We start from the raw sequence: 27953 nt of genomic DNA on the forward strand, positions 1-27953 counted from the left end.
CCGCAGGTTCAATGAGCCCCAGGAAAGTGTGGGGCTAGGGACATGGTCACCGGTCCCGCAGACCTTCCAAGGCCACACTTGAGCCCGACGGTTTCAATTCACTGCTCTGTAGCTGCAGACCTGGGAGGTGATTGGATGAGCCGTGAGCGAGCGGGGCGGGGGAGCCAAGGTTCATCCACACAGATGTGCAGGGGGTGCAGACACCAGCCCGGGAAGCTGGGTTCTTCAGGGGAAGAATGAACCAAAAATGAGACATAAATGAGAGGCGTAAAAGAACCCCACGGGACATAAGGGGATGCTGCGTGCGGGGCGGAGGTAGGCGCTCCTCAGGCTGGACACGGGAGGACAGCCCGCCTCCGAAGAGGACTCTTCTTAACAGAGATAAAGACGTTTAGGAAACCGCACTGCCATCTGCAATAAAAATTACCTGAGAGAAGCAGGGCAGAATTCCCTTCTGATTGTGTTAATAATGATGATACCGAGCACAGACATTGAGTGTTTACGGCAGGACTTGCATTAACTCACAAAGCTCACAGGCCACCTTGTGAGGCGGGTCCTGTTGGTTCCCCTGAGGTGTAGGTGACGAAGCCAAAGAACAGAGAGGAGAAGTGTGGCTCCCGAGGCTTCATGGCTAATGGGAAGCACGGATTTGAATCCAAGCCATTTTCTGGACCTACACACCTGGCACTAGTCTAGGTGGGTGAAAAGTCAATAAAGCAAAGATCAGGTTCGAGCTGGTTAGAGCAGGGAAAGGCTACAAGGAGACACAAATTTAAATAGCCGAATTAAAACCTGCATTGAAGAAGGTGGGGAGAAAATTCAAAGAATGTCACCTCCCATATCAGTAAATGAAGGATGTTGTGGCCACCAAGCCCTCAGCCATGGCAGCCACCCCTCCACGGTGGCCCCCGAGGGGACTCAGGATGGGAAAGCACAGGACACTGGCCTCAGGTAGCGGAGGTGTGGATCAAAGGAGCGATTTCAATGAGCCTGGACTCTTGCATCTTCCTATACATAGAAAAGCGCTAAATTCATTAACCTGAGATGTCTGGTTTTCTTTAATGAACAGTCATCTTTTGATGTTCCGACTGCCTGGTCTTTGTTGCAAAAACCGCTGTAGATCCTGGCTCCCCCGTGACCTCTTGTGAGCCGTCCCTCAGAGCATCTGAGAGGCTGCGTCCTGGGCTTGAACCCTCAACAAGTCTGTCCAGTAAAACAGAATTCTCAACTTTTAGGATGTACATTTTTTTTTCATTTGACATGATGAATTACATAATTTCATAAGAAATTGGGGACAAATTTCTTTAAGTAGACACAAGAAACCCTTCTGGAAAAACCTTTCCAGAAAATAAAATTTACCATCAGTTTCAGAAATCCAGGTAAATATCATTGAAAAGTATCTATCCTTGGCAATTTCCTAGAGGCAAAGTATGCCAAAATATTAAATTAATAATCTCTTTGGTATGAGACTGTGAATGACATTTTAATTTTTAAAAAATATCTTGTGGGGGGCTTCCCTGGTGGCGCAGTGGTCGAGAGTCCGCCTGCCGATGCGGGGGACGCGGGTTCGTGCCCCGGTCCGGGAAGATCCCACGTGCCGCGGAGCGGCTGGGCCCGTGAGCCATGGCCGCTGAGCCCGCGCGTCCAGAGCCTGTGCTCCGCAGCGGGAGAGGCCACAACGGTGAGAGGCCCACGTACCGCAAAAAAAAAAAAATAAAAAAAAAAGAAAGAAAAAAAATGTGCACCTTGGAATTGATGAAATACCAGTTGGAAAAGAAACTGGAAAGTGGTCAACAGCGTTAGATTGCAGACGGGTTTGTTTAAAAACAAAATGGTAAACATAGTCTAATTTTCCCGTTGCCTTCTAAGGGTGGAAGAGGAATTTAATTTAAAGAGTAAAGACAGGGCTTCCCCGGTGGCGCAGTGCTTGAGAGTCCGCCTGCCGATTCAGGGGACGCGGGTTCGTGCCCCGGTCCGGGAGGATCCCACGTGCCGCGGAGCGGCTGGGCCCGTGAGCCGTGGCCGCTGCGCCTGCGCGTCCGGAGCCTGTGCTCCGCAACGGGAGAGGCCGCAACGGTGAGAGGCCCGCGCACCGCAAAAAAAAAAAAAAATAAATAATCTTGTGGGTCTGTGTTTCTTTTAAAAATAAATGAAAGCCCTCTAAAATACCACTGGTTTCCGGCAAGCTAAACAGAAGCGCTGGTATCAGCTCCTTGACCTCCCCTCCGCCTTCTCCTGGGCCCTCGGAGGCCCAGGCCTCTGCTCTCGTCCTTGTCAGGACCCAGTGCGGCGACGAGCGGCTCTGTTCCCTGCTTTGCTTCTCATTTCTGACTCCGTCAGATGCCTTTGTGCGCACAGAAATACCCCGGCTTGTTGGGGTGGGCAAGGCTGTGGAGCTGAGACCCCGGAGGGTGGGGTGCTGTCCCGAGACGAAGACAGGAGCAGCGGCCCGGGCTGGGAGAGTGGGTGCAGGGGGGCCGGGGGGGTTCCCAGGATGGGCAGTCGGCAGGATCAGCGCTGTTCACAGAAGTGAAGGCACAGCAGGGTCTGGAAAGATGCAAAGGAAATCCCAGGGGTCTGTCTTAGAGGTGTCTTAAGGAGCAGGCCCGCAGGAAGAGGCAGAGCCTGAAGCAGAGGAGGTGTCAGGGTTTGCATTTGGCTCTGGGGTCTGGGGTTTGCTCGTGACAGGGAGGGCTTTGCGCCCTCTCTTGGAACCGGGTTAATGGTGGACACCCAGTCCGTCTTGTACAGCGCCCCCTCCCCTAGCATAGTGGGAGCTGTACACATGCGATGGGCGGCTCCGCCTTCCCTGAGGCCCTTCTGGGGGCGATTCCAGCCTGGGCTCCGTGCACATACCAGCCTCATCCATGCCCTCCCTGTCATTGTCGTTGTTGTTGAAGTTGCCCACCCAGAATTCACTCGTTCCTCCGGAGAACCGGGGGACATGTGTCACGTGTCCATTTCAGAGATGGACCCACTGATTGATTCTTGATGGGACTATGTCCTCTGAGAACATGTGCTGGCTCTGGGGTCACGCAGCTCTGTGTTGGGCCCTGGATCCGCACTCACTAGCTGTGAGATCTTAGGGGAGTGCTGGCTTTGTCTAAGCCATTGTTCTTGCATCAAAGGGAGTAATAGCCGTGTCTGCCTAGCGCGGTTACTGCGAGGGTCTACCAGGGCAAGTGAACTGCCTGGCAGGTGTCTGACACATCACAGGACCTCGACGGAGGCTAGCGGCCTCCAGCCACAAACAGGACAGCTCCCCGCTTGGCTGGGTCCTGTTCTCGGCGGGGCCTGGGAGTGGGAGAACTTTCGAGGGGTGGCTTGGTGTGTCAGGGCTGTGAGGGGGCGAGGCTGTGAGGACAGACGGGCGGAGGCAGGAGGGCCGGGTTAAGGGGAGGCGGCACCCACCCTGCTAGTGGCACGAGAAGGAGCGGGAAAGTCACCAGAGAAGGGAGAGCAGGGCTGGGCTGCAGCTCAGGGTCGAAGGGTTGGGGGCAGGTCGCGGTCCTCCCGTGCCAGCATCAAGCAGAGCAGACACGGGCAGGACCCGTCCGTCCTGCAGACGCTCAGCGCCTGCCCGGGAGAGCACAGGGGTATCTGCTGTGTGCAGTTTCTATTTCTGGGTGTTTGTCCCTGTGGCGTTTCCTGTGAGGCTCCGTGCATCTCCCAGGAGGTGAGTCTGGGCCCCGTTCCCCAGGGAGGCGGCGTGACTTCTGCAAGCACCGTTCGGAGCTGAGCCCCAGACTCAGAGGCGAGCCTCAGGCAGGGATAAGCGCGGTCCTTGCGTTTTTAGAACTCAGTTGCCTTAAAGATGCCGTGGTCACAAAATGGCCATTAAGATGCAAGATCAAGAAACAAACAGGAGCAAGTCCAAAAGCAGGCGGTCCGATCTCAACCAAATTCAATCCCTTTAAAGGGTGTCTGCTGTCCTGGTGCACCTCACAGCCCACCGGTCACAAACCCCACTCCCGCCGAATGCCTCTGCTCGCCGTCCCCAAATAGTTTTCCCTTTTGCCTTTTCCACTCTTCGCCTTGTGGTTTCCTCCAGCTGGAGACCTCTGGCTATTACCAATTTTTTTACCCATACATCCTGCCCGCGCTGACTCGGATGCCTCAGATCCAGTCTACACTCCAGTGATACCCCCTCGTCTGAAATAATTGCATAATTGCTCACACTGGATTTTTTGTTCTTTTTTTTTTTTTTTTTTTTTTTTTTGCGGTACGCGGGCCTCTCACTGTTGTGGCCTCTCCCGCTGCGGAGCACAGGCTCCGGACGCGCAGGCGCAGCGGCCACGGCTCACGGGCCCAGCCGCTCCGCGGCACGTGGGATCCTCCCGGACCGGGGCACGAACCCGCGTCCCCTGTATCCGCAGACGGATTCTCAACCACTGCGCCACCGGGGAAGCCCCAGATTTTTTGTTCTTCATCCCATAAAAGAGCGGGGCAGCCAGAGCTGTGAAGGCAGGTACGTTACCTGTTTGGATCCCTCCTCGGTCAGCAGCACCTCCTGGGCGCCCTTCCCGCATCTGGCAGCTCACGCGTGTAGCTCGTGGAGGACTCAGGAGCCGGGGTCAGGCTCCCCGACCACCCACATTGTTCTAGAACATTTATGGGTTTATGTAAAGCAGGGATTTTTCTATCAGTTTTTCTACATTATGTTTGGCCACCAAACCAGACCAACAGCCTGGAATAGGTTTGGAGTTCTTCAAACTATGTCTGCAACTGGTGGACTTCTGTGGCCAGAGCCCCCCGTCAGGGCCTCGTTCCTGACTCAGGGGACCCCGTCTCCAGGTCTCCCAGGGACTGCTGGTCAAAGGCAGGGACCCTTTGGGGGCACAGCCCTTTCCTTCCTGATTAACCTAAGCTGAGGACTAGCTGGCAGCATGGAATCAGAAAGTAGGCCCTCCCTCCTAGGACCGCAGGAGGTAGGGGCGCAGGGCGGGAAGGAGAGGTGGATGTGAGGAGTCACGTTTATCATAGATAAGTGATGCTGCCTTAGATGGGTGGCCCCTTGCTGTACATAATTCTCACTACCCCCTCTCTCACTATGAGAGATTGCATCACCCCCCTTTGGGGATGAGGAAACGAAGACCCAGAGGAGTAAATGAATTGGCCGGTTGCCCACAGGTGATGGCGGAGGTGACGCCCAGCGCGGCTGAGGGTGGCGAGGGTGCCGGGAGGGGCTCTGACAGGGCCCCGGGCTCCCCTTCTCCGCGCTGCCCCCCCAGCTGTGTGCGCCCGCTCCTCCGTCAGCCACAGCAGTGCTGCCGCAGCTGCCCTCGGGGGCCCCCAGGGCTTAGGGAGCTCCCTGAGAGCCGCCCGGGGCTAGAGGGGGGCAGCTCCCACCCGAAGGCGCCTCTCAGAGTTGAAGACAGAATGGAAGGCGGAGTGTGGGCAGATAAAGAAGTGGTGAGCAGCAGGCCCAGGTAAGGGGGCAGCGGTCAGCCTGGCTGCCTCCCTCTCTACCCCACCCCAGCCCCGGTCCAACCCCCTCCCCGTCTTCTTCTCTCTGTACATGTAAAATCCATATTCTCGGCGCCAGAGCGATGCTCCCGCTTTGCTGCCTTTGAGCAGATCACAGCACGGATAAAATCCCACAGCAGAAGAGTGTAATGTACACGTAATGCACATCTAAAATTGGGATTGCTGTGAAGTAAACAGGAAATGAACGCTGGCTGAGCCATGCTGTAAAGTGAGCCTTGCCTGAGTGGCCAGGAGTAGACAGGCAGCTGGTCGGGCGTTTGATCCGACCTTCAATCTCATGGCTTGTGTGGCATGAGCGAGGGTGAAGGCCGCGCTGGGGCCGCCGTTTGGAAATCGTCTAGGGTTCTGAATTCTTCAGGATATTCAGGTGTCCTTGTATAAGGGCACTTAGCCCCATGTCCAGATGCACAGATCCCGAACGGAAATCCTCTTACGGAGACAACTCGGGAAACGCGATAAATACAAATGTAAATGCGATGTCAAGCAGACATTAAAATGGATTTTTAAGAAGAATTTAGCTACTTTAAAAGAGAGTAAAGATGATCCCTCTTGCTAAATGATTTGAGAGTGTAATTGGCTGATGAGGGTGTAGAAAAACAGTAATAAAAGGAAGTACATTTAGTTTGAGCTTGGCACTTCCAGCTTTATAAATTGGTTTATTCCAAATGAATACTCACAGTGTTCAAAATTAAATTATCTTGCTTTTTCATTTACTTAATTTTTTCCTTCTCCAACCTTCTTACGTGACCCTTCAACATATCAGCCAGTGGGCAAAAGCAGAACGTGTGAGTCCCCTACACGTGTGTACATTTTAAGGTCTGTTAAGGGAGAGAGTTATACTGAATGAAATTGCCTTACGTGTCACCAACAAACCCGGTGAAATGTTTGGCTCCAGGTGTGTCTTCCTCAGATAAACACTTGTCTGCAGGAGCTGGGGATCCTGTTTCCACCATGACCTTTTAAACCACAAGTCTAAGCTTCCCTTCTCCCTCGAGAAAACCTTAGCAACCTTCTCTGATCACAAGGGCCAGTTAGGTGTCCTCAGGCAGCTGTGCCACCAAATGTACCGGGGACTCCGGCGGCATTGGTGCTGGAGATCTGCCCAGCCAGGTCTCTGGGAAAGGCACACCCAGGCTGGCACTGACAGGTGCAGATGTCCCTGGAAGGGGAAGAGAGAGAGGAAATCATTCATCCAAGGAAGTCAGGCTCGTGTAACACAGTGCTTCCCAAGGTGGGGTCCTCTGACCAGGGGGCTGAGGCGTCACTGGGAAACTTCCGCCCCACCTCCGAGGGCTGCAGATTGGAAGCTCTAGGAGCGCGGGGTGGGCAGCGATGCGCATCTCGCCCGACGCTCCCTCACACTCGACGGTCATGGGTCTTGAGCACCAGGGAGCTTATGGAGTAAGCGGTCTTGGGATTGAATCTCAGCTCTGCCGCCTTTTACCTGTGGGACCAGGAGCAAAGTTACCTAACTTCTCCAGTCTGAGGTCCTTTACATGTAAACGAGGAGAACTAAACTGCCTTGGCAGGTTGCTATTAAATACGTTGTATATTATGGTAGGTACATTTCCTGGGAGATGGCGCGTCGTGTGTGAATAAGGGGTTAAAACGGGAACCCTCCCGCCTGTGCGTCAACAGAAGCGCCCATGTGACTGCACATCCGACACCAGGGTGAGGGTACCACACGCCGCAGCAGTAGACGTGATAAAGGAAATCATTCAAAACAACTCCCCCATTCTTGAACTTCCTCCTTAACCGACCACAAAATTGCCAGGCTGCGGGAGGGGAACAGGCGTGGGAAAACGTCGCTGGGCCGTGCATTTCCTATCCTAGTGAGAGGGGCCTTGCCGGGCAGCTCGTCCCCTGCAGTTGAGAAGAGGCTCTGTTGGCGCCTGTCTCAGGCCCGAGGAACCCAGCAGCCTTCTGCAGCGGTGCCGAGTTTGGCTTACATGCCCAGAGTTTATCATGGTGAGAACTGAGCTTAGCACGCAGCATGGGGTGGGGAGGAGGCTGAGATGGGGTGGTGCGTGGAGGTCGGCACAAGGTCTGCGAAGAGGATGGAGGGGCTCCAGCTTCCTAGGACAATGGGGGAGCCAGAGGCAGCCTTCCAGAATAGAGATTCGTCTACGAAGTGGAAGGAACAGCAGGAGAGAATCCCAGCAAGACGAAGTTCCAAAAATATGCTCAAAAGTGTCCGCGGGAGAAAGAATCAGTTTCAAACATCTGTCAAATAGAGGGTGGGAAGCCAGTGTGTGACAGTACAAGTTCAATAAAAGGGGTTTCTGTTCGTACCACCCTTGCTTCTCCCTGATGCAGCGGGGAGGGGGAGGGAGACGCCCAGACAGAGAATCAGAGAAGCCAGCGCAGTCCCATCCCCCTGCGGCCCAGGCTGGGGGAGCGAGAGGGTGATGTGACACCAAATTTGCAGTCGATGAGTATCTGGTCTCGACACTCTACCCTCTGACTTGAGATGCTTTGTGACTTAAGTGACCCTCACAATGACACTTCAAAGTGAGCAGAATAGCCACGGACTTCTACAGGTTTCCTCTAGGAGAAATGAAGCCTATTCTCCTTGAAAAGCCCTCCAAGCAAAGGGCAAAGATAGAGCTCGGAAGGAAATTTGAGTTATGCTTGTTCAAGACACACAAACTCACATACACGTGCGTGCCAAGTGACAAGAGTCTTGGTAAGTGGAAGCTGTTTGCTTTTATTAGAAAAAAGAACATTTTGGCTCCTTTCAGAATCAGTAAGATTTTATTAAGTCAGATTTTATAGGTCGAAGTATAAAGACAGACCTATCAATAAGCACTACTTAACTGAGCACTAACGGGAACCGGCAGAATTTTCTGGCAGCAAAATAGCCTTTTCATGGATTCATGGAATTAGAGCCTGTAAAGCGGCTTAAAGATCCTCGATGACACAGTAATGAAATCAGAGCATCTCAAGGCTGGGAGAGAGCTGACGGGTCCAGGCCGCCGCGCAGCTCAACCTCAGGGGGCGCTGTCACACGGCAAACCCGCGGGGAGCACCCCTGCCCCTGTCCTCCGCCTGCGCGGCCTGTGTGACCACCGCTGCCCCCCTGCGAAGGGTCCTGGAGGCCCAGGCCCTGTTGAAAGTTCAAACCCCCTCCGAGTAATCACGCTGTGTGTGCAAAGGCTCCCTGGAACAGGTGACTCTGCTCCCTTCGGAGACCATTTGGCTTTCCCCAAACTGGGATCGCTTAGGCCTTTGCACTTTCGTATTATTCACTCCCACGTCTTTTCACAGATATCATCTCAGGGTCGTAGCATCTGGCCACATAGCTCGGACCCAGCCGCTGAGGATGCACAGGGCACGCCTGGCTTCTGCTCTGCAGGACAGCCCTGCAGAGATTCCGGGAAAGGTGGCGAGTCCCTTCTGACCTTCTCGGGTGAATGATTGTTTTGTCCCCGCGTCCCGCCTGCTCTGAATCTCATCAACATCTTCCGGTTCGTATGTGATCTTCTTAAAGCGAAGGCAGCCCCCCGAACGACCCGATCAGATCACCTCCTTCTCCTTTTGCAGGTGAGAAAGGGAAGGTCCGGCGGGGACGCTGCGTGTCTGAAACCACATACTTTGCCGTTTGGAAGATCAACCGCCACCTTCCGAGTGGTCGGCGCTGGGCTTTTCCCACCGTGCCGTCCGTCCTCCCTCCAAAGCACAGAGCGTGGGTTTGAGCGGCTCTCTGCTGTTTTCGTTGTGGGGCCATGATTTTCCCCAGCTTACACCTTTCTGCTTGCTGTGTTTGGTGTGACTGGGGCCGAAGGAGCTTTAGGGACTCTGCAGGCCCACGGCGTGAAGAAAACGCCCAGGAGGCCTTGCGATGGAGCAGTTAGCGCTGCCCGTCGGGGCAGCTGCTGTGTCCAGGAGGGTCGTGCACTCTGGCCGCGTTCATCAGAGGAAACAGACCCCCTGAAGCCAGTGACTCAGCAATGCCAGTGACCATCAGTCAAAACTGGGGGCTGTCAAGTCAAGGATTTTTGAGATGCACCATTCCATGTTCATATCTTAATTACAGCATAAGGATATGTGGACGAGAGGAGCAATATCTCCCGTCTATATCTGCTGAGTGTTTACCGATCGCCTACGACACGCCAGGAGCTCTGCAGGCGCTGTAGCGCACACACACGTGGAATACTAATGGTTGCTCTCAGAGGCCGGTGGTGTTGTTTCCATTTGCAGATATGGTGTGACTCAGTCTCGCAGAGATAAGTAAATACTCAGAATCCAGGGCTGACCGCTGATGCCGGCATAGCCGTGAAGCCGGCTTCAGGCCGGATGCCGCATCTTTGCAGAGAACGGCAAAATCTCGGTCATTTACAGCAGAGCACTGTGTGTCCAGCCCACTCCAGTCACTGCGGCTTTGCAGGGTTCCACGATGAGCACGGCGCCGAGGAACCTGCGGGAATGTGTGTTCCTGAGCCCGGGGCAGGGTCGGGGCGGGAACATCCACCAGTGCAGGGAGGGCGGGAGGCAGCACCGGCCGGCAGGGCCCAGCCTCGGCCTGAAGTGCCCATGGGAACAAGGCCGGGGTCCAGAGCGGGGCGGGGCGGGGCCGGGCGCACAGCTTGTGGCCAGTGCAGGGGCAATCTTTTATGACTCGAAGATGAGGAAGGATGTTTTACCTTTTCCTCTTAGATTCTGGCCTCCTGAAGTGGGGGCGGGGGCAGGTAAGCCAGCCGCCTGAAAGGTGTAGGGTTGAGTCAAAAGTCCATGATTTCTGTCCTTGCTCTGTGATTTCTTCGGTTTGGCCTTCCAGACTTCAGCGCAGCGGGTATATGGGGACGTAGACCTCGGCCGAGCCACGTTCCTGCGCCCCTGAGCGAAGCACATGGCCTGACTCCACCGGGAACCCAGAATGCACAGCGGCCCCCTCGCTCTGCCTGGAAGGAAGGCCTGGGAAAGGGGCACAGGTTTCAAACAGAACGCTGTGTGTCCTACGGGCTGCTGAGCACTAGATTGAAACACCCTCATTTTTTTCCAGAAAGTCTCATGAAGGTGAGCTACACGCCGACAGCAGAGCGGGCGTCCTGGCTCCGCGCGGTGACAGGTCCGGCCTGGCTTCACCGTCCCTGCCTCTGGCCCCGGGGGCTGCTGTCCTCGCCCTTCTCGGTGCAGAGGGTCCTGGACTGTCCCCGAGCTCCTCCAGATGAGCCCGGGCCCAGGTTTAGTTTTCATTCCTCTTGAATCACGTGCATCACGCTGGGGCAGGTGCTCCGGTTTTGGACAAAGTCCTACGGCGGTGCCCCACGAGCAGGACGAGGCATCGAGAGGGAGACCCATCCCGGGCACCTGTCAGGCTCGGACTCTCTCCAAACCCCCAGACTCTTCTCCCAGAGCACTAGCCCAGCGTCCCACCCCGCCCGGCCTTCGTGCCCCCGACCTGTGCGGCCCGCGGCTCCGCCTTCCCAGCTGCTTCCCCCGGATCCAAACGACACAGAAAGACCCCAGAGCCCCAGGGAGAGCAGAGGAGGCCGCGCAGACCCAGGTTTCTGTTTTCTTTTCATCGCAGCTTCTTTCCACGGATCTTTCACAGGTACCCGCCGCTGTCCAGAGGTCGTGCTAGTCATTCAAATATTTACCTCTAATCCTGTGGTCGCCTTGCCTTATTCCCGGTACACAGATGGTGAAACTGAGGACGAACCACGGGCTCAGGGCTGCAGCGCTGGGGACGTGGTGGAGCCTGGACTGAAACCACCTTTGCTGCCCCAGAGGCTGTGGCCGGACCACGGCGCCCAGGGCGGGACATCGGATCGTGTTCACGTCTGCCAGGCAGGCGTGAGGCGCTGCAGGGGGTGAGGGGACAGGCCCCCCAGGAGCCCAGAGGGAGGCGGGGACTCTGCTGGGTGGGCGATGAGACCACTCTCTGAAGAGAGGGATCTGAGTGCGACTCTGAAGGAGGAACTGGGGACCCAAAGGTCCTGGGCCGCGGCGGGGGTGGGAGCGAGGCGGGCTGAGAAGAGGCAGTGCTGCTGCTGGCCGCGCCCCCCCACCTCCTCCTCGCCCAGCCCGCAGGTCTGCCGTGGGAAACCCCATCCGCGTGCAGAGCGTCACCTGTGGTGTGCATGTGACTCTTCACTTTCTCCTGGGTTTTCCCAGCAGCTGGGGGGAGGGGGGGCGGCGGGGGGGGGGGAAACTGGGAAAGGCTCTGTCAAGGGTTGCTGGCCAGACACAATTTTTAAACGAAAAAACTTGACCTTCTGTGCATTTGATGAAATCAAAGGGACTTGGGGAAACGGTCAGGTTCATCCTTGCTATTTGGAACACGGCTTCCGTTTTCCGAGTATGCAGGACCGAACACAAGTGATAAATGGAAACGGGGGAACGGCTCCTTCTCTGCTGAACCATATCCAAATAGGCTATAAAAATGGTAATGTACGTATTCATAATTAACATGCTAACCATAAATCATCTCAGGGCTAAATTATCCAAGCAATGAAATGCACACTTCTCCATTAGCGTGGAAATTTGTGTGCGGAAAGTTGGGACGTCAAAGCAGGCCCTCCGAGGTGAGCCCCCTTGCCCACACTGGGGAGGGAGCAGGGAGGCCCGGATGGGGGTGAGTTACCCTACAGGCGAACCTCAGGGCAGTGTCGCCCGTCCGGGCGGATGAGAGGAGCCAGATGGGCTGAGCTGCGAGCACAGGACAGGACAGAGCAGGGCGATGGCAGCCTCGTTCTGTGACCATTTGGGCAAAGCCCACAGGCCTACGCTTTACCCACAAAATGACAACCCACACTCTGGTTTCCTTGGAGGAGCCCGTCACCTCTCAGGAAGTCCCTTGTCAAGGTCCCTGCTGGTGTGCAAGGACCTGAGTGCCCCTCTTTGGGAGGCGTGAGGTCACACAGCTGCTAAGAGCCCGGTCCAGACTGTCTTGATTGTCAAGGATGGTAATTCCTCGAGGGAACTTTCACTGGTGGGTGGGAGGGCAGGTCTCTTCTGGGGGAGCTGGGGTCCAGCAGTCTCCAAGAGGGGGGGGTCCCTTAGTCTTGCAGGGAGGGCGGTGGTGACCTGGAGGTCTCCAGTAATGAAAGACTCCACAGGGTGGGTCCTGAGACCCATGAGCCTCTTCCTGACCTGGACCCAGTTAGGTGGGGACCACATCCTACCTGGAGCTGCGGCCCAGAGAGAGCTTTTGTCCCATTGGGGTGACGGCTGACTCCACAGCACCATCCCCGGGGGCCTTAGAAAAGTGAAATCTGTGGGTCAAAGATGATGTGCAATGAAGACATCTCCCACGGCCTCACCTATTTTCTTCAATGAAGGAAGAGAGAGGAAAATGAACGTGTATCGAGTGGATGCTGGCTTTGTCTGTGATCGGCGTTCCCTGTCTGTTATCTTGGGCCACCTTCTCAACAGCTGGAGCCCAGAAGCTGGCCATTTGCTCCGTTTCACACAGCTGGGGAGTCGTGGGGTCAGGGTTTGAACTCAAGTTTTACGAAACTGCAGTCATGCTTTCTTGCGCACACACACACACACACACACGGCAACAGAAGACTGTGCATCTTTCCTCTTTTTTGAACTGGTCACACCCTGTTGCTCTTTTTCAGCTGTGGCCTCTCCTCCTGGCTTTCCAGTCGCTGGATTATCCTCACCGCCCTCTAAGCCTCTGTCACGCACAATCCAAAGATGAAGCGGGGACTTCTTGAGCGGCTTTGAACTAAGAGAGATAGGGTAACACTGAGAGCCTGTTTTCTCAGTCTCTCTTCTCACCCTCTGAAAATATCCCCAATAAATTAAGGTTATTAGGATGTAAGTAGACAGCTCTCAGCGATGAGGAGAGAGTCAGAACCAGAAAAAGAATAATCACTATAACACCGAGAGTTCCGTGTGCACCAGCCACGTTTCCTACTGTAGCCCAGTCCTCACAAAGTGCCCCGTTTTCCAGCTGAAGAAATTGAGAATCAGAGCAATTTGGAGACTTGGACCAAAGGCCACGGCCAGGACACATCTTCCGGGTACAGTCTGCCCCCCCCCCCCCGCTCTGCCCTTGTCCTCTCTTGTCGGGAAACAACCTCTGGCAGGACGTGGATGGACAACGAAGCTGCAAGAGGCCAGCCTCACGCCCTCTGCGTCCTCAGCGGCTACGCTCCAATCCGGCCACGGGGTTCCCTTCTCAGAAATGGGAGGAGAGGCATGTAAGTCCTTCGCAGCTGCCCCCAAAGCCTGTGTCTGAATGGAAATCAGAAACGACGAGGCCACGTGTGCGAAAGGACCACGGCGATGAAGGCTGTGTTTTGCCAGGGGTCTCAAGTGTCTGAAGGATTTAGCTACGCAGACCAACAATCATTTAGATGATTGTTTAGATCATTTAGACTCCTCAAAGCTTAGCATCAGGGGTCGATACCACCAAATACTAAGGGTTACAAAGAGAAATGGAGTGCTTCAGCCCAACTTCTCTGGGTCTAATCTGAGTTCCCCACGGAAGAATCACATAGGAGGTGAGGACACAAAGATGCAAAGACATCGAATGGGTTTGCCACGTGGGTGGCTCTGGGTGCGAGTCTGTCCTGTCAGGTCACTGGGTGAGGGTCTGGGGAGGGAAGGGAGCTGAAGGGAGGAGGCAGGTAACACTGTCCTATCAGAGCCCCTGGCGCAAAGGGCTGGTCTGGGAGTCTCAGGACAGTTCCGCCCCTCAACCCGAGTCCACTTCTTCTTCCAGCAGGAAACCCACCTCTCCTGAGGTTCTGTCATCTCCCAGAAACTAGGGCTTCGTATGTGAGAATTCAATTCCAGACCCTGAGGCTGGAGAGTCGAAGCGTGCTCACGAGTAAAGGTCTAAATGGTTGTAGCAAGATGAATGTTGGTTTATATGGTTATTAATAAAGTGCTACTTTTGAAAAGGAAAACTCCTTATTGTTTACACTTCATGATCCTGGGTGTATACAGCTGCCCAGATCCCAAAATTTATGACAACTGCCAGTGCGTTGCCAGATGCCCTGTAGAGAGGAGGTCATCGGTTCGTGTAGATGCAGGAAGAGGCTCGTGCGTGAGTACAGGGGTGCGTGTATGTAGAGGCAGCCATGTATATACGTAGTAATACCATCCGACATTCAAGTCCAACGTGCCTGGTTTCACTCCGTTGAAACGAGAGCGTGAAGGATAAAGATGCCAAGTAATTCAACAGAGGCGTCTGCAGGTGGCTGGTGGAACGGCTCAGTCAAGCCGTCAGGCAGCGAGGCCGCATAAACCGAATGCACGTGCAGACCCACGTCAGCACGCGTGTCCTTCCTTGTGATGACTGCACACGTCTCCTCCAGGAGACGGTGGCTTGTAGAGCATTCGAATGCTATCGCGTTCAGCCCCCCCCCGTGGTCAGCTGAGTCGCGCAGAGAAGACGGTGGGTGAGTTTGCTGCGAGAGCCTCAGGGCTGAGCAGCGCGCTCACCACAGGCGTGGTTTTCACGCTCTTTGCTTCCAAGTTCATCTTGAGCACCCCTAGCTGCGCTTCTGCTCCCATCCCCCTTCCTGGGAAGTTCATCTCTTTGAAGTCACCCTCCTCTTGCAGGGGTGGAGGACAAGGTCAGCCCTGTGTGAGAGCTGGAGGGAGGGTCAGGGCCTCTCAGTGTGGAAGTGATGAGGTGCAGGCCTCCGATGCCGGCGCTGCCCCGGACCAGGGTGTCCGGAAAACCCAGGAAGCCGCAGTCCTGCCCCTTCACCCCGTCTCCGCAGTCACCTTTCTGCAGACGCGACAGCCCTGTGTGCAGAAACCAAGCGATGGCCGATGGCCGCTTCCCCGCTCCCCGCGGAGCTCCTGTCCACCACCTTTGCACGGTCCTCCAGCAGTGGGCGGTGGTAGCAGCTCTCACCGGAGCCGACCTCCCGGCTGCCCGCGCGCTTCTCAACCTGACGTTTCTTGCGAACCCTGGCAACCCCTTCCTCTTCTTCCCTGCCCTCCTTCTAGCAAAATGATTTTAGGTGTAAAGGATTCCAAAACACACCAGGAAATTAGAAATGAAGGCAAAATGCTCGTAGTTTGATCAAACCGAATAGTCAAGGCTTAACGGCAAAGGGCCAGTTCATCCAGCAGGAAACTAATCTGGTTCGGTGAACGCAGCCAGAGCTGGGGCGGTGAGACACCAGCGTTTGCTCTCGGTTTACCGATGCGAGGACGAGGGTCTGAAGCCCTTTATCCCTCCGTGCTGCTCTCACCTGACAGGAAAGTCTGGTGTCTCAGCCTTGGAGAAGTCACAGAGCCGCACGGCTAAGGGCCCGTGTTTGGAATCGGAAGTCCTGGTCTGAGCCTCCTGTCCGCGACTTTCTGACTTTCCGGGCTGGGGGCTTCCCCGGGGGTGGTGAACTTCAGCTTCCTCGGGTATGATGTGGCTGCAGTGAGACCAGCGCCCCCAAGCCAGCGATTCCTAGCTTTCCTGCCTCTTGGAGCGGGTGGGCAGCAAGTCCAGGCCGGAGCCCGCTCCCGTCCCGGGCAGATGGGCCCCTCGGCAGCACCGGCTGCAGGTCCCAGGGAGCCCAGGCGAAGCTGAGTTGGGGAACCGCAGGGCTGCTGGGGGGGTGCGGGGCGCGCGGTGGGCCAGGGCACGGAGCCGGGCAATTCTTGCCATGGCTGCCCGCCCCTCAGCCCACGCCGGCGGGAAGTGTTCCTGTGGGTGGTTGTTTCCTTTTCACTTTGAAATTCCTAGTTATTTAAGGTGGTGTGAACTTTGAAAGGTAAGCTTTCCCAAAGATCTTGGGATCATTGAATAGTATGTATACTGAATATATATTAAAAATATACTAAACGTATATGTTAAATATGTTACATATGTTACATTATTTAATATTATATATGTCTACTATATACTAAATATAATAATACTATAACCACATTAGTTTTTTTTGTTTGCTTGTTTTTTGCGGTACGCGGGCCTCTCACTGTCGTGGCCTCTCCTGTTGCGGAGCGCAGGCTCCGGACGCGCAGGCTCAGCAGCCATGGCTCACGGGCCCAGCCGCTCCGCGGCACGTGGGATCCTCCCGGACCGGGGCACGAACCCGCGTCCCCTGCATCGGCGGGCGGACTCTCAACCACTGCGCCACCAGGGAAGCCCACTACAGTAGTTTTTCATAAATAATTTTATAGTGAAATGTAGTTTTAATCAAATGTGCTAGGTATTTATGTTTTTCGTGATTGTCAAAAAAATAGTTGAGGATACTTTAAAAATTTGATCAAATAAGGGACGCGGGACGTGGTCGGTCGGATGTTAAGGGCGGCGACGCAGGCAGCGCGACGCTGATGTGGAGCCTCCGGGGGGCCGGGCGGGCGCCCCCCCTCCGCCCCCCGCCCGGAGCAGAGTTGGGCTCACTCGTGTCCTGTCGTATCATTGCCTGGGGGGGTGTGTGACTCCCACACGGCCCGGGCCCGATCCCCGCGTGTGTCTCAGCGCTGGGGCGGGGCTGGGCGGGGAGCAGACACGAAGGCGCACTTCGTGGAAGGACTAAAGGACACAAGAGAGAAGGAGGGTGGAGGCGGGCGCCTCTGAGGGTCCTTGTCGGGACCTGCGCGCCCACGCTTGCGTCCTCCTGGCCTCGGCCCCCCTCCCCAGGGACGGGGCCTCCGTCGGCCTCCCTCGTGCGCGCCTCCGGCATGGAGATGTTCTCACTGCCGATTTGTCCGTCGGACACGTACTCCCAGCACGCGTTCTGCACACGTTCATGGCACGTGGTTGAGAAGCCACTTGGTGCCGGGCAGCTGCAGCGGTAAAGGCTCTGCGCCTGCACAGACAGACCAAGACCGGGGCGGGCTTGCCGGCCCTTTGCCACACACGCGGGCCCCCGACACGGGCCGGGGCTCGTACAGGTGCAGAGAAAGGGCCCCTGACTCAGCCCGAGTGGGGCGGCCGCCGAAGACCTCAGAGGAGAGCCTGCAAAGGCCCGTGGGAGTTGTGGCCAGGCGGGCGGCGACCCGGGCGGTGCTGCAGAGCCGTTGACGGCTCCCGCCGGACCTCCGGGGACAGGCGAGGGACCTTGGTCTTCAGACAGAGGCCATGTGATGCTCGTAGAGCATTTTATTTTCTTTTCAGATATTTTAATTGAAGTATAGTTGATTTACAGTGTTGTATTAGCTTCAGGTGTACAGCAAAGTGATTCAGTCACAGATGCACAGATACCTATTCTTTCAGATTCTTTTCCCTTATACAGGTTATTACAGAATATAGAGTAGAGTTCCCTGTGCTGTACAGTACGTCCTTGTTGTTCATCTATTTTATATACAGTAGTGTGTATATGTTAATCCCAAACTCCTAATTTACCCCCCCTCCCCTTAAAGCATTTTAATCAGTGTGCTGATCCGACAAGATTTTTAGAAGAGTTTTATTTTAAATAATTTTAGGGTCACATGAGAGTTGTTGAGAAGCGCAGACCCACTGTGTGCTCCTCGCCCCCCTCCCGCCATGAGAACATCTCATGTGACCTGAGGACAGGGGTCAAAGCAGGGAGCTGGCGCAGGTGCGACGCCTTCACACTGCAGACCTGTTCAGGTCCCACCAGCTCCCGTGTGTGCTCTTTTTCTTTCTTTCTTCCGGGGTTGGGGAGTGTGTACTTCTGTGACGTGGTATCACACGCGTGCATTTGTGCACAGCCACGCAGACACTCCCCCACACTCACGGGCTCACCACCTTTCGCCCCCGAGGACCACAGACCTCTCTCCGTCAGGGAGATTTTGTCACTTTGAGAACATCATGGGATGAAGCCACCCAGCACGTGGCCCTGGGAGATTGGCATTTTCACCAGCAAAATAACCTCGAGACCCACCTGGAAGGTCCTGGCATCCACAGCTTCCCCCTCATGGAGGGGTGACATCCCGCTGCAGGGGGGCACCTGGTCGAGCGCTTATCCATCTGTTGAAGGACAGTTTTCTTTCCCAGGTTTTGGTGGCTGTGACCACCACTGCTATGAGCCTTCGCTTATGGATTTTTGTGTTGACACGAAGGGCTGATTTCTGTCACGTCCTCAGGAGCGGGAGTGGGGGTCACAGGGCGAGTGAATCCTGCGCATTTTGAGGAAGTGCCCGCGTTCCCACTGGGAACACTTTGAGTTCCCACCAGTGACACAGGAGCAACCAGCTTCCTGCCGGTCCTCACCAGCACGTGCCGTGATTGGCATTTCCTGTTTTCATCTTTCTGATAAGTGTGTGGTGGGGCCTCTGGTGGCTTTAATTTGCATTTCCCTCCCAGCTAAGGGTGCTGAGAGTGTCTGTCCTCCTGGCTATCTGCTGTCTGTACGTCCTCTTGGGAAGGTGTCTGTCCGGGTCTTTTGCTCATTTTCTAAGTGGAGTGTTTGTTTCCTTCTGCTGAGTTCTGAGGTCCTTCGACTGTTCTGGATACAGTCTTTCATTGGGTTGGTGACCTGCACACACTTTCTTCAAGTCTTTCCATCTGCTGAGCAGGGGCTTTTGCACAGAAAAATACTTCCATATAATTTTTTATGAAGCTCAAATGATCCAGTTTTTCTCTTGTGACTTGTGCTTTAGACGCCAGGTAAGGAACTAATCCTATGTTTTCTTCTAAAAGTTGGATGGTTTTACATTTGAATCTATGATATGTTTTCAGGTATTTTTTTGTGTAAGGAAGGGTGTGCAGATTTTCATTTCAGAAGGACTCCTGTGGTGCACCAGGGGAACCGGTAACGCAGGGACAGAGCTGAGGGCCGGAGTGGGCGAGGTGAGGGGCGTGGAACTGCAGGCTGCACTGCAGATTTTGACCCCGAGCAAAATCACACGTATGTGTGCATGCATATGCATGTGTGCACACATGTGTATATGTACACGTGCATTTGTGTATTCATTCACACACACATGCATGAGTTTTTGTGCATATACATGTATGTGTGTGTGTTTGGTTCACGTCTTTATAATCATGTAGAGAAACCCCCTTCAACCCCAACTCCTGAGATTTTCTTAAACCTTTAAAGAGAAATATGTTAGAGTTTGGAAAATTAATTTGAAAACCAAAGCTGTTTTAAAAGACAAATTATTCATTAGTATGCATGCATGTATGCACCACAATCTAGGGACTAGTGGTTTAGAATATGGTTATTTCCTAATTCTTGTTAAACCAGATTACCTATCAGCACATTTTGTAAGAGGAAACGTTGTATAAGCCTGGTGTAGACGGGCTCACGTTGGGTGTGACACTAATTATATGCAGCGGTACTTCCAGCTTCTGCCTTGGGCATTAAAAAAATAGTGCCTTTGGAGGTGAGAAATTAGACTTTGGATCTGGTGCTAGAAAAGGACATGAAGAGGCTTTCAAATGATCTCAGTGAAACACCCCAGAACCCATGACACATTGACAAGTTCCAGGGAAGAGGAAATGGATATAAATGCAAAAGCAGAGATTCAGCCCTGACTTGAAAGGGCACGTTTTGGACACTGAATTGCTGGCTGCATAAGTCCTCTCTGGAGGGTCGCGAGGCTGTTTGCCGACATTGATTTGAAAGCCTCCCAGCGTGGCTGTGCGCTGCCTCCTGCAAACAATGGTGATATTTCAGCGCCCTGTAGTGCGTGATGTAGTGCCAGAGGCGCGCTGTTTACCACGCCACGAGGATGGTGACTTTTGTTAAAACAGTGCAGTACTTTCTGCAATGCGCATGTTTAAAAATCTCCATTTTTTTTTCCATTTTTCTGAACTTCCAATCAGAGTTAATAGTATTCGTGATTCTAGGCTAGGGATGCTTCAAGCACTTTTTCTGATTATGTTCTGCCCATGTGTGTGTCCTTTCCCATATTCTTGTTCTGTCTTTTCCAGTTTATGGGAAAAGAAAAACAGGCTGTGATGCAGGCGTCCACCGCCACTCACACCTCCAAGCATCCTTCCTGCCAATGCGCCCTAAAGTAGAAAGTACAGCAAAGTTCTAATTCACGTCCCTTTTGCCTTCTTGGTGGTGGTGAGTGGGCACCATTTCTGGTGTCTTGGAGGTCAATTTGGGGAATTTTGCACTAATTTATAACTGTTTTATTTCACTATGGTTGGGAGCTGATCTGAATGCTTTTGTTAGATGTAAGTATTTGCATTAACTGTGGGATTAATCAATAGGGGGAGAAGTCAGGCACGTGTGTGTGTGTGTGTGTGTGTGTGTGTGTGTGTGGCAATTTCTTTTTCCTGTACAACGCTCAATATTTCACTCTTTTTGGCCTTAGGGGGAAAAACAATCAATTCTTCAGAAAAATTTCTCAAATATAGTTGTGACTTCTTTTTATGTAAGAATTTATTTTTAATCATTTTCTTAAAAACATCTTTAGAGTAAGGAAGTTCTTCCTAATCAATCCTAAATCTTTCTTGTTGCAGCAACGCACAATTTCTTTGTTTTCCCTTCTCCTCCCACCCCTCCCCTCTCGCCTCCTTTGTTCCTCCTTCCATCCTTGGCATATCTGATCTGTATTTTTCCATAGGGGAGCTCACTGGGGTATAAACAAAGCTATCGATTATCTCTTTCATCTCTGGATCTATATTTTATTCATTCGTTTATTCAACAAGAAGTGATGGAGTCCTATGTTGTTCACAGCTCTTTGCTGGGTACCACGGAGACAAAGGAGAAAGCCACGCCGTGAACCCTTACGAGTCTATGGACCGGCTGGGGAATCAGGTAGGTGAACATACCACCAACCCAGGGAGGCGGGTGCTCTGAGCACACTTGTATATTATGCACGTGCCTAGGGGCTCCTCCAGACCAGGGAGTGTGGGTTTGGAAGAGGCAGAAAAACATGGTCCTTGAGCAGAGGCGGTGCTCACGCCCCGTCATGAGAGCCCCTCCCACCAGCCACTCCCACGCCACACCCACTTCCCTAAGGACTGAACGGGCAATTGAGATCCAGCATAACCCTCTGACTGAGCCGCTCTCACGGTGCCAGGGGAGGGGAGGCTTCCAGGATGCCAGGTAAGGGTGTGGTTCTGGGGGTAGGGAAGGCTTCCCCAGGGAGACGATGACAGTCACCCAGGTGTAGAGAACCTCCACACACCCAAGGCTGTGTCTCAACGTCTGTGTCCCCAAAATCCGTATGTTGAAAACCCAACCCCAGTGCCGTGGCATTAGGGGGTGGGGTCTCTGGGCAGTGAGGAGGTCATGAGGGTGGAGCCTTCTAATGGGGTGAGCGCCCCTATGAAAGACCCCAGAGGTGCCAGGGTGGCAGAGTAGGAAGGCCCTGAGCTCACTGCCTCCTGTGGACACACCAAAATTGCAGCTACCTACAGACCAACTATTGTCAGGAAAGACTGAAAAATATGCAGAAAAGATCTCCTACGACTAAAGACATAAAGAAAGAACTGCAAGATGGGTAGGAGGGGTGGAGACACAGTACAGTCAAGACCGAGTCCCTCAGGGTGAGCAACCCACAAATGGGAGGATAATTACAATGCCAGAGGTTCTCCCCAACGAGCAAAGGGTCTGAGTCCTACGCTGGGCTCCCCAGCCTGTGGGTCTTTTACTGGGAAGATGAGCCCCCAGAACGTTTGTCTTTGAAGGCCAGCAGGGCTTACTTTCAGGAGTCCCAGAGGGCTGGGGCAAATAGAGACTCCACTCTTTTTATTTATTTATTTTTTTGTTTTGCTGTACGCGGGCCTCTCACTGCTGCAGCCCCTACCGTTGCGGAGCACAGGCTCCGGACGCGCAGGCCCAGCGGCCACGGCTCACAGGCCCAGCCGCCCCGCGGCACGTGGGATCCTCCCGGACCGGGGCACGAACCCGCGTCCCCTACGTCGGCAGGCGGACTCCCAACCACTGCCCCACCAGGGAAGCCCGAGACTCCACTCTTAAAGGGAGAACATAAAATCTCCCAACCTCCAGGACCCAGGCAGAAGCAGGAATTTGAAAGGACCCTGGGCCAGACCCATCTTCTGATCTTGGTGAGTCTCCAGAGAGGCTGCAGGTGGCTGGAGCTCACCTGGGGATGGGGATGGTGGCCACAGCATTTTTGGGAGCTTGTTCTACTGCAAGGACACTGGCACTGGGAAGCACCGCTTTGGAGTCCTCTCTCCATCCTATTAGCCCCAGGCCCAGCCCTGCCCCTGCCCAGCAACCTGTAGGCACCACTCCTGGCGTGCCCCAGGCCAAGCAAATAGCCTGGAGGAGACACAGCCCTACCCACCAGCAGGCCTGCTCCTTCAAGACATCCTTGAGCCCACAGTCACCTCGGGACCCCTCCCTGTCCACCAGAGGGTCCAGGAACCAGTCCCACACACCTCTGTGCTGGCACTGGCACCAGATCTCACAGGGCCCTGCAGCCAGAGACCCTGGGACTTAGCTTCGCCCACCAGTAGACCAGAACTAACCCGGGAACAGCCTCACCCACCAGTGAGCAGGGACCAGCCTCAGGGTTCCCTGGGCCCCAGCCCAGGCTGCCAGTGGGCTGACACACCAAATCTGGGACCCCCAAGGCCAAGCAGCCAGAGACACCTAAAGATGCAGAAGAAGCTGTTCACAAAATTCTACATCCACTTATGATAAAACTTTCAACAAAGTGGGTATAGACGGAACAGAACCTCAACTTAATAAAGGCCATATATGATAAGCCCACAGCTAATATCATACTCATGGTGAAAAGCTGAAAGCATTTCCTCTAGGGTCAGGAACAGGACAAGGGTTCCCACTCTCACCACTTTTATTCAACATAGTGTTGGAAGTCCTAGCCAGAGCAATCAGATAAGAAAAATAAATAAAAGGAATCTAAATTGAAAGAAGGAGGTAAAACTGTCACTGTTTGTAGATGACATGATACTATACATAGAAAATTCTAAAGGGACCACCAAAAAACTACAAGAGCTCATCAATGAATTTGACAAAATTGCAAAATACAAAACTAATATATACAAATCTGTTGCATTTCTATATGCTAACAATGAACTATCAGAAAGAGAAATTAAGGAAAAATTCCCACTTACCATCACATCAAAAAGAATAAAATATTTAGGAATAAACCTACCTAAGGAGTCTAAAGACCTGTACTCCAAAAACTATAAGACACTGATGAAAGAAATCGAAGATGACACAAACATATGGAAAGATATACCATGTTCATGGACTGGAAGAATTAATATTGTTAAGATGACGATACTACCCAAGGCAATCTACAGATTCAATGCAATTCCCTATCAGAATACCAATGGCATTTTTCACAGAACTAGAAGAAATAATTCTAAAATTTGAATGGAAACACAAAAGATCTTGAGAAAGAGGAACAAAGCTGGAAGATATTGAACTCCCTGATTTCAAACCATATTACAAAGATACAGTAATCAAAATAGTACGGTACTGGCACAAAAACAGACACATCTATTAATGGAACAGAACAGAGAGCCCAGAAATAAACACTTATATTGGCAATTAATCGACAAAAAAGGAGGCAAGAATATATAATGGGGAAAAGACAGTCTCTTCAATAAATGGTGTTGGGAAAACTGGACAGCTCCATGCAAAAGAATTAAACTGGATTGCTCTCCCACATCTTACACAAAAATACATTCAAAATGAGGCCTGAAACTATAAAACCTCTAGAAGAAAACATAGGCAGTACACTCTGACATTGGTTTTAGTAATATATTTTGGGCTATGTCTCCTCAGGCGAGGAAAACAAAGGCAAAAATAAACAAGTGGAGCTACAACAAACTAAAAATCTTTTTCACAGAGAAGGAAACTGTCAAAAAAATGAAAAGGCTGCCTACTGAATGAGAGAGGATATTTGCAAATGACATATTTGATAAGGGGCTAAAATCCAAAGTATACAAAAAACTCAAACAACTCAACATCACAACAACGACAACAAAAAACAACCTGATTAAAAATGGGTAGAAGAGGGCTTCCCTGATGGCGCAGTGGTTGAGAATCCGCCTGCCGATGCAGGGGACATGGGTTCGTGCCCCGGTCCGGGAAGATCCCACATGCCACGGAGCGGCTGGGCCCATGAACCATAGTCGCTGAGCCTGTGCGTCCGGAGCCTGTGCTCCACAATGGGAGAGGCCACAACAGTGAGAGGCCCGTGTACCACCAAAAAAAAAAAAAAAAAAAAAAAAAGGGCAGAAGATTGGAATAGACATTTTCCCAAGGAAGACGTGTAGATACCCAAGAGGCACATAAAACGGTGCTCAGCATCACTGAGCATCAGGGAAATGCAAATCAAAACCACACCTCACAACTGTCAGAATGACTATTATCCAAAGACAACAAAAAACAGTGTTGGTGAGGTTGTGGAGAAAAGAGAACCCTCCTACACTGTTGGTGTGGATGTAATTTGGTGCAGCCACTGTGGAAAACAATATAGAGGTTCCTCAAAAAATTAAAAATAGAACTACCATAGATCCAGCAATTCCACTCCTGGGTATCTGTACAAAGAAAACAAAAACACTAATTCAAAAAGATATGTGCACCCCTATGTTTATTGCAGCATTATTTACAATAGCCAAGATATGGAAGCAACCCGTGTCCAACAGCTGAGGATTGGATAACAAAGATGTGGTACATATATATACAATGGAATATTACTCGGCCATAAAAAAGAATAAAATCTTGTCTTTTGTGATAACATGGATGGCCTAGAGGGTATCATGCTAAGTGAAATAAATCAGACACATATTGTGCAATTTCAGTTCTATGTGGAATCTAAAAACAGAAAACAAATGAACAAACGTAAGAAAACAGAAAGAGTCACAGATACAGACAACCAAAAGGGGCTTGCCAGAAGGGAAAGGAGTGGGGAGAGGAGAGAAACAGGTGAGGGAGGTTAAGAGGGACAAACTTCCAGCTGCATAATAAATGAGTCACGGGGGTGAAATGCACAGTGTGGGGAATACAGTCAGGAACTAAGCAATATCTTTGTAGGGGGACGCGTGGCAAGTAGACTCGTGGTGACTATTTTGTAATGTACAGAAATATTGAATCACTACGTCGTGTACCAGGAACTCATGTAGTGTTGTAGGTCAGTTATACTTCAAAAACAAACAATCAAACAGACTAATAGAGGAAGAGGTCAGATTTGTGTTACCAGACCTGGGGGATGAGGGGAGGGGGAATAGGATGCAGGTGGTCCAAAGGTACAGACTTCCAGTTATGAGATACATAAGTACTAGGGATATAACATACAACATGAGAAATATAACAAACACGGCTGTGTGTTATATTTGAAAGTTAAGAGAGTAAACCCTAAGAGTTCTCATCAGAAGAAACAATTTTTGCCTTTTAATTATTTTTCTGTTTCTTTATATGTAACTATATGAGATGATGGATGTTCACTAAACTTACTGTGATAATCACTTCGTGACGTATGTAAGTCAATCCTTACGCTGTACACCCTAAACTTAAACAGTGCTGTGTGTCGATCATATCTCAATAAAACTGGAAGAATAAAAGGAAAATAAAGAGGCTGAAGAGATCCCCCCACCCCCTCTTCCTTGTGAGGACACAGTGAGAAGTCTGCAACCCGGAAGGGCCTGCACCCGGCTGTGCGGGCACCGGATCTCAGACTTCCGGTCTCTGGCGCTGTGTACAATCAGTGTCTGTGGTTATCAGCCGCCACCACCACCCCCAACCCCAGCCCCCCGGTCTGCATGGTCCTGTTAGAGCCGCCCTGGTGGACACAGACACCAGGGCTCAGCACATCTCAGGGCAGGTGGCTTACTCTTTATGTCCTGAAGCTAAACAGGAACTACTTATGAAAAAGGAGTCGGTCTTATTTATCTTAGGTGTATTCTCAGTGTCCGGTCGCTGCCTGGCACGTAACTCTTACTCAGTAAACAATCACTGTTAAATAATCCAACTAATAGATGGGTTTAATCAGTGTTGTACTGGCATATGCTACATAACTATCCCAAAATGAAAAATAAAAAGCCCAGATTGTAGTATTTGCCCATTTCAGCAGTGTAAATACTCCCATCATGTCTGATTTCAAGCTACAATGTGATGTCAACCGGCTTACAAAATTCCTGAAGAAAAAAAAAAAAGTTGCTCCCACAAACAAGCAGCTCCAGGAAACCACTGCTACGCGTCCTTCGCCCGGTGTGCCAAGGTGGGAAACCATCAACGCAAGGGATGCAGCGTCACATCCGGGAAGGCATAGCTGGGCGCTGCTTACTCTGCGTGACTCAGAGCCCCTTTGAGTCCCTACAGCGCCCGTTCTCTGAGCTACGGCACAGATGCTCTGGTCGCATGGACGTTTGAATCCATATCCACTGGCTCTATGAGAGTTCTTCCATGTTGAGAGTTTCCTTTTTCAAAACTACATGTGTCCTGGGGGAAAAATCCACGCGGGCTGGTCCGGCTTCGGGGCTGTGGGCCCGGGTGAGTGAGCACGCCTGCACCCCTCCAGGGACGGCCGACAGCGGGGCCCGGGGAGGACGGCTGGTGGGGCCTGAGCTGGGCCTCGCGGGCAGGCGAGGCACGACGGGAGGCAGGGGAGGAGCAGGAGCAGCCCAGGCACGGAGGGTGCGCGTCCAGAGCCAGCGCGGCGCCAGTAGCTGCCGCACCGCCCTCCAGCCGGGAGCCACGGCCTCGGGACGTGGCGGTCGGGAAGCCGGAGGGTGCTGGGCAAGGAGTCAGCAGAGCTCTGGAGGCAGCGGGGCCTCTGAGAGGTGGGACGCACAGAGGGGCTCACCAGGGAAGCCCCTCATTGTCTCCAAGCCCCTGGATGCATTAGGTGACGGCAGCTTAGATTGAGCCGGAAGGCGGCTCCCCAAGCCCGGAGGCCTGCGGCCCAGCTGCACCCCCGGCTGCTCACCTGTGGACGTCCCACCCTGTTCTCTGTGGTGGTAAGCAACGTGCTCTGTGTCCCCAAGTCCCTTTACGAACCATACAGAGTCTCCTTGCAGGGGTGTCAGGTTTTCCTGGGCCTCATTCAGAGGGTGCTGCTTGCTGACTCAGCTCCCGGCCGGGGGCCCTGAGTCCCGACCTGGGCTTGATGATGTTCTGGGTGGCTCACCTGCTCTCCTGCTCTCCGCACAGCCTCCCAGCTCAAGTCAGGACTACACACCATCCTCTGTGCCTGGACTGTCCAGCACCTGCTGCCCAGGTGACCAGGAGGGACCCGCCAGCATCTCAGGCCTTGAGGGCGACGAGGCCACATCTCAGATCCCCTTCCGATCGGGCTTCTGCCTTGGCGCAGAGCTGTCCCCACCCTCCGGCTTAACCTCCTCTCCACGGACTCGCCAAGCTCACCTGACGTGGGACCAAGAAGAGGGGGGCTGAGAAAACCCCTGTATAGTTATTGTAAATTATCCATCTGTGGGACACATGGAGGAATGGTTTTCCTGGTGTGGAATAGCATGTTTCAGTGTCTAGGATTTGTTAGAAGTGTTCAATATTAGAAACGTTGGAAAAAATTTCAATGTATATATTTTTAAAGGAGCTTTATACAGAGGTGTGTGGGTATGTGTATCTGTGTGTTTGGTGTGTGCCTTTGGGGGGGAGTGTGTGTGCGTGTGTGTTGTGTGGGTGTGTGTTCGTGTCTGCGTGTGTGCGTGTGTGTGTGTTGGG

At 52.8% G+C, this 27953-nt stretch overlaps 1 protein-coding gene across 1 annotated transcript in view; it reads left to right on the forward strand.

The window, feature by feature from the left end:
• The window catches only part of EIPR1 (EARP complex and GARP complex interacting protein 1), a 445878-nt gene extending 424795 nt beyond the window's left edge, over positions 1–21083 (forward strand). Inside the window, exon 9 of the mRNA XM_067008230.1 lies at positions 21003–21083. Coding sequence (XP_066864331.1) covers positions 21003–21048 — 46 coding nt within the window. The 3' untranslated portion in view covers positions 21049–21083. The remainder of the gene's footprint in view (positions 1–21002) is intronic.
• The last annotated feature ends 6870 nt before the right edge of the window (positions 21084–27953 follow it).

This window comes from Kogia breviceps, chromosome 11 (genome assembly GCF_026419965.1).
Source record: "Kogia breviceps isolate mKogBre1 chromosome 11, mKogBre1 haplotype 1, whole genome shotgun sequence".
Taxonomy (NCBI): Eukaryota; Metazoa; Chordata; class Mammalia; order Artiodactyla; family Physeteridae; genus Kogia; species Kogia breviceps.